Genomic DNA, 19,640 nt, shown 5'->3' with positions numbered 1-19,640 from the left:
ATCTATCCGGGGTTCAAAGTGAAATATTTGATGTGAAGTAATTGGAGTCTTAAATAGGTCAATAATTCTTGACATTGCTTTTGGTTCATTTTTGTAATTTTAATTTTTTAGATATTTTTCATTTTCAAAACAAATACAATATATGTTGTAACCTTTAGGGCTCCACTACATTTTGGAGACTGTTAAAGGTCTCAGGGACCCAGTCATTAAAGTGCTAAAAACAAGTGTAATAATTAATTTTTAAAAAACGTTTAAATATCTATAGATCAACTTCAGATCTATCATGACATAGAATAATAAAAAAAAAAGTTTTATGGGGGGGAAATGTTCAAAGTGGAATATTTGATGTGAAGTAATTGGAGTCTTAAATAGGTCAATAATTCTTCACATTGCTTTTGGTTCATTTTCTTTGGTAGATATTTTTCATTTTCAAAACAAATACAATATATGTTGTAAATATCGAGCTCCACTACATTTTGGAGACTGTTAAAGGTCTCAGGGACCCAAAAGGGTCTCCGTCATTAAAGTGCTAAAAGTGTAATAATTCATTTTTTAGAACGTTTAAATATCTATAAATCAACTTCAGATCTATCCGTTGACATCATTAAAAAAAACCAATGTTTTATGTCCTTGTTAATGTAAAACCCAGCCTTTTTTGGGGGGGAAAAAGTTCAAAGTGGAATATTTGATGTGAAGTAATTGGAGTCTTAAATAGGTCAATAATTCATAACATTGCGTTTGGTTCATTTTTTTGTTGTTGATATTTGTCATTTTCAAAACAATTACAAAATATATTGTAAATATCGAGCTCCACTCCATTTTGGAGACTGTTAAAGGTCCCGGGGACCCAAAAGGGTCTCAGTCATTAAAGTCTTAAAAACAAGTCATATCATTTTTTTAAACACTTCAATCTCTATAGTTTAACTTCAGGTCAGTAGACATACAGGTTTCATTTAATAAAAAAAAAAAGTTTTTTATGCCCTTTTTGTCCATGAAAACGCTGCTTTTTTGGGGGGGAAAATGTTCAAAGTGGAATATTTGATGTGAACTAATTGGAGTCTCAAATAGGTCAATAATTCATAACAACATTGATTTTGGTTCATTATTTTTAGTAGATATTTTTCATTTTCAAAACAAATACAATATATGTTGTAACTAGGGATGTCCGATAATGGCTTTTTGCCGATATCCGATATTGTCCAACTCTTTAATTACCGATACCGATATCAACCGATATATACAGTCGTGGAATTAACACATTATTATGCCTAATTTGGACAACCAGGTATGGTGAAGATAAGGTACTTTTAAAAAATAAAAATAAAAATAAAAATAAAATAAGATAAATAAATTAAAAACATTTTCTTGAATAAAAAAGAAAGTACAACAATATAAAAACAGTTACATAGAAACTAGTAATGAATGAAAATGAGTCAAATGAAGTGTTAAAGGTTAGTACTATTAGTGGAGCAGCAGCACGCACAATCATGTGTGCTTACGGACTGTATCCCTTGCAGACTGTATTGATATATATTGATATATAATGTAGGAACCAGAATATTAATAACAGAAAGAAACAACCCTTTTGTGTGAATGAGTGTAAATAGGGGAGGGAGGTTGTTTGGGTTGGTGCACTAATTGTAAGTGTATCTTGTGTTTTTTATGTTGATTTAGTTAAAAAAAAAAAACAAAAAAAAAAAAACAACGATACTGATAATAAAAAAAACGATACCGATAATTTCCGATATTACATTTTAACGCATTTATCGGCCGATAATATCGGCAGACCGATATTATCGGACATCTCTAGTTGTAACCATTAGGGCTCCACTCCATTTTGGAGACTGTTAAAGGTCTCAGGGACCCAAAAGGGTCTACATCATTAAAGTGCTAAAAACAAGTCTTATAATATATATTTTTTAAAGCTTTAAATATCTATAGATGGATGAAATGATAAATAAAACCTCTGCCTTGCTTTTAATGAATAGTCAGGCCTACTCTGCTACTGCATGATGGTGGTCCTCTGAGAGCCGTGAGGTGTGAGAAGTTTGACACCCACTACTCCGGGAGCCGTACTTATCAAGCGTCTTAGAGTGCCATTTTACACTTAAGTCCTGAGAATTTGAGAAATTTAGTCCTACTCTCAAACTTAAGAATAAAAGCTTTTTATCAACGTTCTTAAGTCTAAGAATCACTCCTACTCTCCACGATATTTAAGAGACCTTCAGAGGTGTCTTAAGTGGTTAGGAGTTGCCAGCAGGGGATGGCACTGAGGCGAGAGAGACGTGCGCCAACGTTCAGGGAACGGAACAATGTTGTTGTTTTTTTGATGACGAGCAGCTGATCAAACGGTATCGTTTAGACAGAGCGGATATTATTTTTGTCACAGATTTAATACTTTTCGATTCCTTGTTGATTTCTGCATGTGTCTGCAGTGGGCTAGTATATATAGAGCCACCCACACCAGTTTCAAATTAGTTGCCTAATTAATGAATTGGAAAGAAAATGTTATGACAGTAGCGTATGTGTGTGGCCGTGAGGTGAGTGACGTCAGTGAGTGTGTGGGCGAGAGAAGAGAGGGAGCGGTAGCGTGAGTGCCGGCGGGGACTAGTTTGTTTTGTATTATTTTGTAGTTTATTGTCAAAATATACACTCCCATTGTCCACTTCAATATTTCCAAGATATTTCTTTATTCTTAGACAAGGGATTCCCTTCCGTGATTGGTCATTTCTATGGACACAGAAATGACGTCACCTAAAATTGCGTTTACGGCACATAGTAATGTCGTAATTCAGCTCTGAGTGTGACACTTAAGATTCAGTCCTACACTTCGCTGAAAGTGTGAGTAAGACGCTTGATAACTAACTTTTAAGTGCAGCTTTCAGCCAAGAATTGATTTACTCTTAAGTCAACTCTTAGCAGACTTCTTAGGAGTCATTCTAAGAAGCTTGATAAGTACGGCCCCAGATCAACTCCAGATCAACTCCAGATCTAGCCGTCAATTCTAAAGTTTTCTTATCTTTTATGCCTTTTTTGTCGAAGAAAACGTTATTTTATTTATAAGACAAACTGAAAATACTTCAAAGTGGAATATTTGATGTGAAATAATTGGATAAGTCAATAATTCATAGCAATTCATTATTTTTTGAGTAATGACGGATTTGAAGTAAAAAAAAGTGCCAGCTTTGGGTTATTAGTCTCAACATTGCAATATTTCTGTTTGCTCTCTAATTCCACTTCTATTTTCACGGAATACTATTTGAAAATGTGCTGCGATCAGGCGCCGGCGGCAAATTGCCGCACTTTGGACACCCCCCTTCTAAAATGTTGGGATTGCTCACTCAGTCTTCTTATTCTCTGGCAGACCAGCGTGGTTTCCATGCTACTGCTAGCATGTAGCTCCAGTAAAAGGCATGTAATAGCAGGAAAAGTGCAACAGAAATACTTGCTATGTAGTAACAGGATACAATTATCATGAAGGTGTCCCTTCAATCTACTTCAGGTTGGCACTCGTCTGTTTTGAAATCAGTCCACTTCCACCCGGGGACGTGCACACCTTTAAGTAGCCCGTCAACAGCGAGCTAGTCAGGCTTCCAAACAGGGTGTGGTCCTTGTTAGAATGATGATATATACTGTAAGTTCTCACACAACTCTTATGCTTAAAGGCCGTTGCTCCAGTTATTATCTATTGTGCTCAAGCTGTACTTTTTCTTTTCGTGCAAGGGCACACAACTTGTTATCTTCCACTGCAATGTGAGGAGTGGCCTCGCCGCAGATGTTTCCTGTCTTTCAGCTTGCTAACAGCCAAGGACGAAGCAGCACCTCAACGAAGATAAGGCGTATCAACAGCAGGCAGAGACAGGGCGCAATCCCAAGGCCTCCAGCACATTCCGTTCTGAATAATCACGTATTGTGCGTACTGAGCTGCTGGCATGTGTGACTCCTCCCTTTAGAAGCCATAATGTGTGACTCCTCCCTTTAGAAGCCGCCTCAGCCATGTAACCAGGGAACTCCTGAACTGAATAAATAGAGGCGCGCGTGGGCTGTTCCTCAGAGCGTAGGGTGAGACTGCAACTGAGTGTGCAGCTCCATGCCTTCTCCTCATTAGCAAAATTGAACTCTGTCTCTGCCTGACACTTTGCTTCTTGTTCTGTTTAATAGATAGTTTGGTGCTTAAACCTGACAGGTCTGCTGTTTGTTGAGGGCTAAAGAGGCGGCAATTAGCGGACACGAGAACAAAGAAAAACATTACATCAGGAACAATCATTACTGGATCATTAATGTCAGCTTTGGTTTGGGGGACAAAAAGCCCTTTAAGGGACGCAAAGTCCATTTTCAATGGACAATCATAATGTTATTTCTTCTTAGAAGTGGCTTTGGTCTGGTACTGTGCTGTCTTCATTCAAGATGTCCCTTTTCTTCTCTGCAGTGCATCAAGTTTATCCTCCTGCCAGGAGTTGCCTTTCAAGTGGACGTACCACCACGGCTCATCGTCATCCCCACCGCTCTACGGCTCGGCCACTAGTCCAACTAGTAAAGTCTGTCCTGCCCTTTTAGACACCTAGCATTCCCCCACCATCATAGTGCTGGAGTAGAGCTCGTTGGCCAGGCGTACAACGGCCAATCAGAGCAAAGGCTGACGCTGAACGTGAGCTAAGATTAGTCTACACCCCATCGCATGCCTGAAGACTACGTCACTTCCTGTCTAGAGATATTTATAGCTTCTGGTGGCTTATTAAAAGTTTGATGTTTTGTATGAAAACAAACAATGAATTAGTAGTCAGGTCCTTGCTAACGACCCCGACCCACCATCAAACAATTCAGGAAGATCGGAGCACGTGGAAGGAAGTTACGACTGTTATCATTTTCCACCACAAGGTGGCGATGTCGGTGCCGATATCAACGACTAGTCACGATCAGACCCCCACCAAAAAGCCTCGTATCAGTTTGGAAGGAGATCCGATCATCTAAAGTGAACATCAACCATCAAACTTAAATGACAGTTTGATGGTTGATGGCGAGGGGCGGTTCTGTCCGCCAGGCTCCGCCCACCTACAGGTATATGTAGACCCATCCTGCGCTTTGGGGTGGGATCATCATCATTTCTACCAAGTCTGATCAAGATCCCAGTTTGTGGAGCCAAGTTATAAATGTTGATAGTTTTGTGGCGAGCCATCAGATCAGAGTTTGGCGCCGTGCCACGCCCACATCCTAAGGCGAAGGCAAAATTCCCTCCCAATTTGTCATTTTAACCGCAACTCCAGGACGAGCTGGTTGAAGTACGACCCCCGCTTTCTGGCTCAAAGGCGGCTGACCGTAACCAAGATGGTCGACTTCTTGTTTGTGTTTTGGAGACTTGAAAAGTTCACGGTGGACGCCACTGGCCCTTGTTTTCAAAATGTAACCCATTTTGGAAGTTTGGCTTCGGGATCCCTTAAGTATCCGATTGCAAAAATTGGTGAGTTTTGATGCACGTGAAGGCCCGCAAAGATGCGATCAAAGTGGGAGGAAATAAGAATAAACGAAGCAATTTCATTCATCTAAAAAGGAGTAGATTTAAAAGTATTATCGCCACCATTTCAACCACAGGGGGCGCCACTCACTCCCATCGGGTCATTTCTTTTTGTAAATATAAAAAAAAAAGAAAAAAAGGCACTAACCAAAAGTAGACATTGAAACTGCCAATATTGTGATTGGATGACCATAAAGTAGCAAAAAAGATGGATTTCCACGTCATTTAACCGTTTGGGTTTGTGTACGTTTTCAAAATAAAATACTGCACTCCTAAATAACGTTTGTTTAGTATGTACAAAAATAAAATCACGGCGTCCATGAACACAACGGCCCTAAAAGGAGTTGACAGGAAGTGAGGTAGGCTTGGACTGGCCCCAGTAGCGCACACACACAGTGCCCCCTGCTGTGTGGAGTCAGCATTACAACTGCTTGTCTCCTCTAGACTCTAGGGGTCCCCAACCTTTTTTTGCACCGGGGGACCAGTTTAATGTAGGCATTATTTCCACGTGTGCCAGGTACGTATAGCAAATGAGTGCATGAAAAATGAATACATAACAAAATTCAGCATAACGTTGAATTAGTGGGAGCTCCTGGACTTTGCAAAAAAGCTCTCCATAGACTTCTGTTTTTTACTCATTTTTGTAGTTTTTTTGGCTTTAGTATGTGATGGGTTATAGGTGATACATCACATTCAAAGACAAGAGCATGGATATATATATATATATATATATATATATATATATATATATATATATATATATATATATATATATATATATATATATATATATATATATATATATATATATATATATATATATAATAAAGCTACAAATACTTGCCATTAGATCCAATAGATTGCTATTTCCATTCTAAAAGTTATGTATTCATATTTTGTGCAATATTTCATAAGTAGACACACTGTTAGCTTTTTTTGCTCCAATTTTGCATGTGTAAATACATCTGTTATGTCATGTAATAGGACGATGTGCATTAATACCAGCCTTTTAACCTACTAGGCCAAAGGAGATGTGTATTTTCTACCTTCAGCACAATTATTATATGCAACAATTTAGCACTTTTCCATCTGCCTTATGCACTTTAGCTACTATGGCTACTTTGTTCCTGATCCGCCCTGATCTTAGGTCATCAACCTGCAGATGGAACCTAACTTTTGGCTACAATTCGGCACCTTTACATGTGATATGTTTATTAATGTGCATCGTCCCAGGTAACGAAGATGTAACAAATCTAGCAAATGGCCACTTCCTACCAGGAGTTGTGTAATACATGGATGAACAAGCTTATTGCGGTGTCAAAAGTGAAGTAGGAGAAAATGCGGACGATTATAAATGATGTCATGGTCTCTGTGCGGTGGTTGGGGACCACTGCTCGAGAGGACAATCAGCATAAATGTTATTGCAGCTTTAACTTTAGCTCACTTATCTACGCGCCAAGCCTTGCAGTACCGCTGGAAACCACAGGGGGCAGTGTTCAGGACGGACTTCCGACTGATTTTGTATTGAATCTGGATGGGGGGGGCGGCGATGATTCAATTGTTTACAAACGCACGCATCTTTTTCAAAAAATAATAAGATGCTGCCAACTTAAAGTGAGTACCTGCTAGGCTAGTTAGCATCAAGCAATCGCACATGCAGCTTTTTTTTTTTTTTTTTTCTAGAAGCGGTACCATGAAAAGCTTCTTTGCGTTCCCACAATGCACTCCTCCTCTTGTTGAGCTGAAGGCAAGGCACATACTGTGGCGTAGGACATATCGTGCAAAATACAAGTCTTAACAGCGCAGCCGTCCTTGCTGAAGTTAGAAAAAAAAATGTAAAAAAAGTCTTAGCTCCGCCTTTTTCCATCTCATGGCTCCGCCTTCCGAGTCCGACTCGGAAGGGGAGGGTCACAAAGGAAACATCCACGACTCCTGAGAGACGTCCTCGCTCGGCCTCGGGCCGCCGCTTTAAATGCTTTCATGCATGGCGTTGAAGAAGTGGGCGTGGCCCGCACTTCATGTGCGGCGTTGAAGAAGTGGGCGTGGCCCGGCGTCTTTTGCGCTACAAAACGAAAGTCTTCCGGAGCAACTTGAGGCTTCCAGCCGGGTGATGATTGTCAGTCCAAAGCAAAAACTTCCTCTCTCTCTCTCTCAGGAGGAAGCGTAACACTTTCCTCTCCTCGCTTTCTTTCCAAAAAAAAAAAAAAAAGTGCAAAGAAACTTTTAATGAAGAGCTCTTCCCTCATTAGGAGTCATTACAGGGTGAAGCAAGGCTTATTTGCATATATAATAAGCAGCACCTGCGGGGGGGCGGGGTTAAAGGCTTGACGTCCAACCTGGGGAAGCTCCGCCTCTCACACCCACCGAGCACAGGATCCATGTTGAGAGCCATTTAGAGTCAATGTGGCTCACTGCTGGTGCGTCTTATGTAGTGTGTCACTGTGCACTAGTCAGTTGCCCAGGTACCAAGACTGAAAGAAAGACGCACAACATTACTAACTACAAGCCTCGCTACATGCGTCTGACGCAGCACAACATTACTAACTACACACCTCGCTACATGCGTCTGACGCGGCACAACATTACTAACTACACACCTCGCTACATGCGTCTGACGCGGCACAACATTACTAACTACACACCTCGCTACATGCGTCTGACGCGGCACAACATTACTAACTACACACCTCGCTACATGCGTCTGACGCAGCACAACATTACTAACTACACACCTCGCTACATGCGTCTGACGCGGCACAACATTACTAACTACACACCTCGCTACATGCGTCTGACGCGGCACAACATTACTAACTACACACCTCGCTACACGCGTCTGACGCGGCACAACATTACTAACTACACACCTCGCTACATGCGTCTGACGCGGCACAACATTACTAACTACACACCTCGCTACATGCGTCTGACGCGGCACAACATTACTAACTACACACCTCGCTACATGCGTCTGACGCGCACAACATTACCAACTACACACCTCGCTACATGCGTCTGACGCAGCACAACATTACTAACTACACGCCTCGCTACATGCGTCTGACGCGGAACAACATTACTAACTACACACCTCGCTACATGCATCTGACGCGGCACAACATTACTAACTACACACCTCGCTACATGCGTCTGACGCAGCACAACATTACTAACTACACACCTCGCTACATGCGTCTGACGCGGCACAACATTACTAACTACACACCTCGCTACATGCGTCTGACGCAGCACAACATTACTAACTACACGCCTCGCTACATGCGTCTGACGCGGAACAACATTACTAACTACACACCTCGCTACATGCATCTGACGCGGCACAACATTACTAACTACACACCTCGCTACATGCGTCTGACGCAGCACAACATTACTAACTACACACCTCGCTACATGCGTCTGACGCGGCACAACATTACTAACTACACACCTCGCTACATGCGTCTGACGCAGCACAACATTACTAACTACACACCTCGCTACATGCGTCTGACGCGGCACAACATTACTAACTACACACCTCGCTACATGCGTCTGACGCGGCACAACATTACTAACTACACACCTCGCTACATGCGTCTGACGCAGCACAACATTACTAACTACACGCCTCGCTACATGCGTCTGACGCGGAACAACATTACTAACTACACACCTCGCTACATGCGTCTGACGCGGCACAACATTACTAACTACACACCTCGCTACATGCGTCTGACGCAGCACAACATTACTAACTACACACCTCGCTACATGCGTCTGACGCGGCACAACATTACTAACTACACACCTCGCTACATGCGTCTGACGCAGCACAACATTACTAACTACACACCTCGCTACATGCGTCTGACGCGGCACAACATTACTAACTACACACCTCGCTACATGCGTCTGACGCGGCACAACATTACTAACTACACACCTCGCTACATGCGTCTGACGCAGCACAACATTACTAACTACACGCCTCGCTACATGCGTCTGACGCGGAACAACATTACTAACTACACACCTCGCTACATGCGTCTGACGCGGCACAACATTACTAACTACACACCTCGCTACATGCGTCTGACGCAGCACAACATTACTAACTACACACCTCGCTACATGCGTCTGACGCGGCACAACATTACTAACTACACACCTCGCTACATGCGTCTGACGCAGCACAACATTACTAACTACACACCTCGCTACATGCGTCTGACGCAGCACAACATTACTAACTACACACCTCGCTACACGCGTCTGACGCGGCACAACATTACTAACTACACACCTCGCTACATGCGTCTGACGCAGCACAACATTACTAACTACACACCTTGCTACATGCGTCTGACGCAGCACAACATTACTAACTACACACCTCGCTACACGCGTCTGACGCGGCAGAACATTACTAACTACACACCTCGCTACATGCGTCTGACGCAGCACAACATTACTAACTACACACCTCGCTACACGCGTCTGACAGCACAACATTACTAACTACACACCTCGCTACACGCGTCTGACACAGCACAACATTACTAACTACACACCTCGCTACATGCGTCTGACACAGCACAACATTACTAACTACACACCTCGCTACATGCGTCTGACGCAGCACAACATTACTAACTACACACCTCGCTACATGCGTCTGACACAGCACAACATTACTAACTACACACCTCGCTACATGCGTCTGACGCAGCACAACATTACTAACTACACACCTTGCTACACGCGTCTGACACAGCACAACATTACTAACTACACACCTCGCTACATGCGTCTGACGCAGCACAACATTACTAACTACACACCTTGCTACACGCGTCTGACACAGCACAACATTACTAACTACACACCTCGCTACATGCGTCTGACACAGCACAACATTACTAACTACACACCTCGCTACATGCGTCTGACGCAGCACAACATTACTAACTACACACCTCGCTACATGCGTCTGACGCGGCACAACATTACTAACTACACACCTCGCTACATGCGTCTGACGCAGCACAACATTACTAACTACACACCTCGCTACATGCGTCTGACGCAGCACAACATTACTAACTACACACCTCGCTACACGCGTCTGACGCGGCACAACATTACTAACTACACACCTCGCTACATGCGTCTGACGCAGCACAACATTACTAACTACACACCTTGCTACATGCGTCTGACGCAGCACAACATTACTAACTACACACCTCGCTACACGCGTCTGACGCGGCAGAACATTACTAACTACACACCTCGCTACATGCGTCTGACGCAGCACAACATTACTAACTACACACCTCGCTACACGCGTCTGACACAGCACAACATTACTAACTACACACCTCGCTACACGCGTCTGACACAGCACAACATTACTAACTACACACCTCGCTACATGCGTCTGACACAGCACAACATTACTAACTACACACCTCGCTACATGCGTCTGACGCAGCACAACATTACTAACTACACACCTCGCTACATGCGTCTGACACAGCACAACATTACTAACTACACACCTCGCTACATGCGTCTGACGCAGCACAACATTACTAACTACACACCTTGCTACACGCGTCTGACACAGCACAACATTACTAACTACACACCTCGCTACATGCGTCTGACGCAGCACAACATTACTAACTACACACCTTGCTACACGCGTCTGACACAGCACAACATTACTAACTACACACCTCGCTACATGCGTCTGACGCAGCACAACATTACTAACTACACACCTCGCTACATGCGTCTGACGCAGCACAACATTACTAACTACACACCTCGCTACATGCGTCTGACGCAGCACAACATTACTAACTACACACCTCGCTACATGCGTCTGACGCAGCACAACATTACTAACTACACACCTCGCTACATGCGTCTGACGCAGCACAACATTACTAACTACACACCTCGCTACATGCGTCTGACGCGGCACAACATTACTAACTACACACCTCGCTACATGCGTCTGACGCAGCACAACATTACTAACTACACACCTCGCTACATGCGTCTGACGCAGCACAACATTACTAACTACACACCTCGCTACACGCGTCTGACGCGGCACAACATTACTAACTACACACCTCGCTACATGCGTCTGACGCAGCACAACATTACTAACTACACACCTTGCTACATGCGTCTGACGCAGCACAACATTACTAACTACACACCTCGCTACACGCGTCTGACGCGGCACAACATTACTGACTACACACCTCGCTACATGCGTCTGACGCAGCACAACATTACTAACTACACACCTTGCTACACGCGTCTGACACAGCACAACATTACTAACTACACACCTCGCTACATGCGTCTGACGCAGCACAACATTACTAACTACACACCTTGCTACACGCGTCTGACACAGCACAACATTACTAACTACACACCTCGCTACATGCGTCTGACACAGCACAACATTACTAACTACACACCTCGCTACATGCGTCTGACGCAGCACAACATTACTAACTACACACCTCGCTACATGCGTCTGACGCAGCACAACATTACTAACTACACACCTCGCTACATGCGTCTGACGCAGCACAACATTACTAACTACACACCTCGCTACATGCGTCTGACACACTGCTTCTCACCCACACCACCGCTGGTACGTGGGCGCCAACGTCTGGCAATTTGTACTCTGTATGGAGTATCAGTGTTGATTACCCTGTTTTTCACATCATAAAGTGCACCAGATTATAAAGCGCACTGTCAATGAACGAGTCCATTTTCACACATAAAGGTTTTGTTATACATAAGGCGCACTGTCGATGAACGGGTCTATTTTCATACATAAGGCGCACCGGATTGTAAAGCGCATTGCAGATGAACAAGTCCATTTTCACACATAAAGGATTTTTTTTATACATCAAGCGCACCGGATTATAAAGCGCACTACGGATGAACAAGTCCATTTTCCCACATAAAGGATGTTTTTTTATACATAAGGCGCACCGGATTATAAAGCGCACTGCCGATGAACGAGTCCATTTTCACACATAAAGGATTTTTTATACATAAAGCGCACTGTCGATGAGCGGGTCTATTTTTATACATAAAGCGCACTGGATTATAAAGCGCATTGCCGTTGAAGAAGTCCATTTTCACACATAAAGGATTTTTTATACATAAGGCGCACTGTCGATGAGCGGGTCTATTTTCATACATAAGGCGCACCGGATTGTAAAGCGCATTGCCGATGAACAAGTCCATTTTCACACATAAAGGATTTTTTTTATACATCAAGCGCACTGGATTATAAATCGCACTGCCGATGAACGAGTCCATTTTCACACATAAAGGATTTTTATACATAAGGCGCACTGTCGATGAGCGGGTCTATTTTCATACATAAGGCGCACCGGATTGTAAAGCACATTGCCGATGAACAAGTCCATTTTGACACATAAAGGATTTTTTTATACATAAGGCACACCGGATTATAAAGCGCACTGCCGATGAACGAGTCCATTTTCACACTTAAAGGATTTTTTATACATAAGGCGCACTGTCGATGAGCGGGTCTATTTTCATACATAAAGCGCACTGGATTATAAAGCGCATTGCCGATGAAGAAGTCCATTTTCACACATAAAGGATTTTTTTTATACATAAGGTGCACCGGATTATAAAGCACACTGCCGATGAATGAGTTTACTTTCACAGATAAATAATTTTTTACACATAAGGCGCACCAAATTATAAGGCGTACTGCCAATGTATTTCATACATAAATAATTTTTTACACATAAGGCGTACTGCCGTTGAACGAGTGTATTTTCATACATAAAGCGCACCGGATTATAAGGCCACTGCCGATCAATGGGTCTATTTCCATACATAAGGCGCACCGGATTACAAGGCACACTACCGATGAACGGGTCTATTTTTATACATAAGGCGCACCAGTTTATAAAGCGCACTATCGATGAATGGGTCTATTTTCACACATAAGGCGCATCAGAGTATAAAGCGCACTGCCAATGAACGGGTCCATTTTCATACATAATGTGCACCATCCTACAAAATGCACTGCCGATGAACGGGTCTATTTTCATACATAAGGCGCACCAGATTTTAAAGCGCACTGCCAATTAACGGGTCAACTTTCATACATAAGGCGCACCAGATTTTAAGGCACATTAAAGGGGTCGTATGATTGTGTTCCTACATTTGAAACATGTCCTTGTGGTCTACACAACATGTAATGTTGTTCAAAATGTTTTACAGACCATCTTAAAGTCTCTTCAGGATGCACAGTTTGGTGGGCGGTCTTATTTACGTGCCTCCACTTCGACAGCGTCTTTTCCCGCCATCTTTGGTTGTAGCCCCACAACAAGAGGATAGGAAAAAACTAGTTTATTGACTAGGGCGTGGACTACAATGGCGACCGCGCGCAAGGCACTTTGGGTACATTTACACAATACGTGTATAATCTGCTTCCAAAATTTGATTAAACATTTTCGGGATTTATGCAGATCCCAAATACCCAATAGCAGGAACCAATAGGTAGGGGAAGTTGACTTTGCATAATAGGTCGAAACAAAACGCCAGATAATATGTCTCCTAGTAGGTGCCAATTTGGAGTCCTTATACACACCCCATAATAATAGCGTATGTGGAAGCACAGCACGTCTGACTATGGTAGTCGTAATGCGCCGACAATCCATCAAGCGGTGTGGCTGCGTATCTTACCAAAGTCGTACTAAAACATTTTGACAGATTGTTGAGCGCCGTGTGTAATGTTCTATATTCTCAATGAAACATCAACGTTTTTGGTCTTGCTTGCGTCATTTATTGAACAGGCATCAACTTGCAGTCCACACATATCTCTAATGTGCGACTGCCATTTACTGATCACATTTTGTACACGGTGTGCCACATAAAATTGGTTGGAGGTCAGTAAGCACAACCAGAATAAATAAATACATAAGGCGCACTGTCGATTTTTGAGAAAATGAAAGGATTTTAAGTGTAGGGATGATGTTTGATAAGAAATGATCAAGTTCGAGCCCATTATCGAATCCTCTTATCGAACCGATTCCTTATCGATTCTCTTACCGAATCCAGATAGGTTGTTGTATACGGAAAAAAACACAATATTTGGTTTAACAAAAGCTCACTTTTATTTTTTGAGAAAAAAAATAAATAAATAAAAAATAAATATTGATTGTTACCCTCCCAAAAAAATAAAAAAAATAAATATTGACTGTTGTTGCCCAAAGTATATTAAGTGGGATTTTTCGGAAAAACAAATATATACAGTAACACAAAAACAACCTGTCTCTATGATCACTATAGGTGTATAAATAATAATATAGTGTTAAATAAAAACAGTCCCTTGGGCACAAAACTGAAATTAATACAGCTCTCCAAAAAGTGCACTTCTGCTGCTATTGGAACATACTAACTACACACACAGGCAGACAGCTAACAAACAATCCAAGATGTCTAATAAAGTTCCAAAGCAGATTATTCTATTTAGGCTCTTTATTGTTGTTGATCTTGCTTTGTCTTTTCCTATCTTTACTTTTGTCTTGCACTGGACTGTTTTTTTAAAACTGAAATACACACAATGACAAATGTATAAGCTATGTGATTCAATTAACATACTGAAATGTAATACACAATATGTAAATATTGTAAATAATATACTAAATATACTAATATACTAAAAATTGTAAATAATATACTATCATCAAACAAATACGTCTGAGTGTTGAAACTATTTCGATGGTGGAAATACACGACTGGCAGCCATTTGAAGTCCTCAAAACATCCATTGAAACAGTGCACAAAAATCGTTTTTCAATAAACATCTTAGTATCAAACTTAACCACTTTCCACCTTAATATTGAGTTACATAAACAAGTTAAACAGTTTACTTACAGACTTATCTTTTCCAAGGCTTGTAAGAGCTAACACAACTTGTCTACTTCTCAATTGTCTCATGAACTGAACTGACGTCGCCAACTAATGACGCGTAGTATTTTCATATCGCCACAAGGTGTCAGTAAGAGTCTACAATCAAATGGGCATAACATTGCCCATTTGGAATTCGTTCCCAGGGATTCGAATAAAGAACCAACTCTTTTTCTTTACTATAGTGGCCTCGATAACGGGAACCGGTTCTCAAAAAGGGGATTCGAGTCCATGGAATCGGTTCTTTTCTTATCGAACAACCGGGAGAATCGGTTTCGAACATCATCCCTACATAAGGCGCACTGTCGATTTTTGAGAAAATGAAAGTATTTTAAGTGTGCCTTATAATCTGACAAATACGCTATGATTGTGCATTGTGTTTGTTACATTGGCCAAAAGTATTCATTATACTCGCTAAATAAACCACTGCCTAGTTTTTAATGAATACTTAAGCCTACTGTGCTACTGTACTTTAATGTAGATGAATATGGTGGTACTTGGAGAGTCAAGTGTCTTCTGGGTGAAAATAAAGTTTGAGAAGCACATGAATATGTTGCAGAGAAGCATCAGTCCGCAGCAGAGGAGGTTCTCAGCAGGCCATGACACAAAGTGCTACACATCCACAAAAAAGTCAACAATAAGTCGTTATGACTCCACTCAAACTCCAAGCTCCACTAGAAAGGCTCAAACGCGACTACAATGATCCGCACACACGCTCGGCTGCGGTGTGTGTGTGTTTACCGTGCGCTTTTGCTGGCTCGGCGTTTTTCGCCGAGAAGTTTCTAGATCACTTTAGCTGCAATGCAGCAAGCTGCACACTGACCTACATCAACTAGATGGCAGCGCACAGCTCCATGTTGCACACTGACCTACATCAACTAGATGGCAGCGCACAGCTCCATGTTGCACACTGACCTACATCAACTAGATGGCAGCGCACAGCTCCATGTTGCACACTGACCTACATCAACTAGATGGCAGCGCACAGCTCCATGTTGCACACTGACCTACATCAACTAGATGGCAGCGCACAGCTCCATGTTGCACACTGACCTACATCAACTAGATGGCAGCGCACAGCTCCATGTTGCACACTGACCTACATCAACTAGATGGCAGCGCACAGCTCCATGTTGCACACTGACCTACATCAACTAGATGGCAGCGCACAGCTCCATGTTGCACACTGACCTACATCAACTAGATGGCAGCGCACAGCTCCATGTTGCACACTGACCTACATCAACTAGATGGCAGCGCACAGCTCCATGTTGCACACTGACCTACATCAACTAGATGGCAGCGCACAGCTCCATGTTGCACACTGACCTACATCAACTAGATGGCAGCGCACAGCTCCATGTTGCACACTGACCTACATCAACTAGATGGCAGCGCACAGCTCCATGTTGCACACTGACCTACATCAACTAGATGGCAGCGCACAGCTCCATGTTGCACACTGACCTACATCAACTAGATGGCAGCGCACAGCTCCATGTTGCACACTGACCTACATCAACTAGATGGCAGCGCACAGCTCCATGTTGCACACTGACCTACATCAACTAGATGGCAGCGCACAGCTCCATGTTGCACACTGACCTACATCAACTAGATGGCAGCGCACAGCTCCATGTTGCACACTGACCTACATCAACTAGATGGCAGCGCACAGCTCCATGTTGCACACTGACTCTACATCAACTAGATGGCAGCGCACAGCACCATGTTGCACACTGACCTACATCAACTAGATGGCAGCGCACAGCACCATGTTGCACACTGACCTACATCAACTAGATGGCAGCGCACAGCTCCATGTTGCACACTGACTCTACATCAACTAGATGGCAGCGCACAGCACCATGTTGCACACTGACCTACATCAACTAGATGGCAGCGCACAGCTCCATGTTGCACACTGACCTACATCAACTAGATGGCAGTGCACAGCACCATGTTGCACACTGACCTACATCAACTAGATGGCAGCGCACAGCTCCATGTTGCACACTGACCTACATCAACTAGATGGCAGCGCACAGCTCCATGTTGCACACTGACCTACATCAACTAGATGGCAGCGCACAGCTCCATGTTGCACACTGACCTACATCAACTAGATGGCAGCGCACAGCTCCATGTTGCACACTGACCTACATCAACTAGATGGCAGCGCACAGCTCCATGTTGCACACTGACCTACATCAACTAGATGGCAGCGCACAGCTCCATGTTGCACACTGACCTACATCAACTAGATGGCAGCGCACAGCACCATGTTGCACACTGACCTACATCAACTAGATGGCAGCGCACAGCTCCATGTTGCACACTGACTCTACATCAACTAGATGGCAGCCCACAGCTCCATGTTGCACACTGACCTACATCAACTAGATGGCAGCGCACAGCTCCATGTTGCACACTGACCTACATCAACTAGATGGCAGTGCACAGCACCATGTTGCACACTGACCTACATCAACTAGATGGCAGCGCACAGCTCCATGTTGCACACTGACCTACATCAACTAGATGGCAGCGCACAGCTCCATGTTGCACACTGACCTACATCAACTAGATGGCAGCGCACAGCTCCATGTTGCACACTGACCTACATCAACTAGATGGCAGCGCACAGCTCCATGTTGCACACTGACCTACATCAACTAGATGGCAGCGCACAGCTCCATGTTGCACACTGACCTACATCAACTAGATGGCAGCGCACAGCTCCATGTTGCACACTGACCTACATCAACTAGATGGCAGCGCACAGCTCCATGTTGCACACTGACCTACATCAACTAGATGGCAGCGCACAGCTCCATGTTGCACACTGACTCTACATCAACTAGATGGCAGCGCACAGCACCATGTTGCACACTGACCTACATCAACTAGATGGCAGCGCACAGCTCCATGTTGCACACTGACTCTACATCAACTAGATGGCAGCGCACAGCTCCATGTTGCACACTGACCTACATCAACTAGATGGCAGCGCACAGCTCCATGTTGCACACTGACCTACATCAACTAGATGGCAGCGCACAGCTCCATGTTGCACACTGACCTACATCAACTAGATGGCAGCGCACAGCTCCATGTTGCACACTGACTCTACATCAACTAGATGGCAGCGCACAGCACCATGTTGCACACTGACCTACATCAACTAGATGGCAGCGCACAGCTCCATGTTGCACACTGACTCTACATCAACTAGATGGCAGCGCACAGCTCCATGTTGCACACTGACCTACATCAACTAGATGGCAGCCCACAGCTCCATGTTGCACACTGACCTACATCAACTAGATGGCAGCGCACAGCTCCATGTTGCACACTGACTCTACACCATACAGCTCTACCTGCACACTTGCTGACATGTCTATAAAGGAGCAGCACCCACCTGGGCTTGGTAGAGTCCACCGGGGTCTCGAGGCGTGACCCCGACAAAGGAGGAACGGCTGGAGGGGGGCGTGCCGGGGGCCGAGTACGCTGTGTGATGACATCAGTGATGCAATGTTTACAGTTGTTGTGTTACACAGCACAAACACAACAACAACACATTGTTATTGTTGATCCGACATGAGCGCAGTGTGTTGCAATATTACTAACTACATTCTAGGGCTGGACAACTACATTCTAGGGCTGGACAACTACATTCTAGGCCTGGACAACTACATTCTAGGGCTGGATAACTACATTCCAGGGCTGTATAACTACATTCTAGGGCTGGATAACTACATTCTAGGGCTGGATAACTACATTCTAGGGCTGGATAACTACATTCTAGGGCTGGACAACTACATTCTAGGGCTGGACAACTACATTCTAGGGCTGGATAAGTACAGAAGCAGTGAAGTTGTCAGGTTGTGTAAATGGTAAATAAAAAAGAGAATACAACAAATCCTTTTCAACTTATATTCAATTGAATAGACTGCAAAGACAAGATATTTCATGTTCACACTGACAAACTTTGTTATTTTTTGCAAATATTAGCTCATTTGGAATGTGATGCCTGCAACATGTTTCTAAAAAGCTGGCACAAGTGGCAAAAAAGACTGAAAAAGCTCATCAAAGACTTATTTGGAACATCCCACAGGTGAAC

At 43.5% G+C, this 19,640-nt stretch overlaps 1 protein-coding gene across 1 annotated transcript in view; it reads right to left on the bottom strand.

Annotated features, from left to right (window-relative positions):
- Positions 1 to 7,701: 7,701 nt before the first annotated feature.
- Positions 7,702 to 19,640, bottom strand: part of nfic (nuclear factor I/C) — an 82,297-nt gene continuing 70,358 nt past the window's right edge. Inside the window, exons 12-13 of the mRNA XM_062038753.1 lie at positions 18,939 to 19,027; positions 7,702 to 7,983 (exon numbers count right to left, since the gene is read on the bottom strand). Coding sequence (XP_061894737.1) covers positions 7,963 to 7,983; positions 18,939 to 19,027 — 110 coding nt within the window. The 3' untranslated portion in view covers positions 7,702 to 7,962. The remainder of the gene's footprint in view (positions 7,984 to 18,938; positions 19,028 to 19,640) is intronic.

Source organism: Entelurus aequoreus, linkage group LG27, assembly GCF_033978785.1.
Source record: "Entelurus aequoreus isolate RoL-2023_Sb linkage group LG27, RoL_Eaeq_v1.1, whole genome shotgun sequence".
Taxonomy (NCBI): Eukaryota; Metazoa; Chordata; class Actinopteri; order Syngnathiformes; family Syngnathidae; genus Entelurus; species Entelurus aequoreus.
Note: the sequence above shows the minus strand (reverse complement) of the source record. Positions and strands in the feature narration are given on the sequence as shown.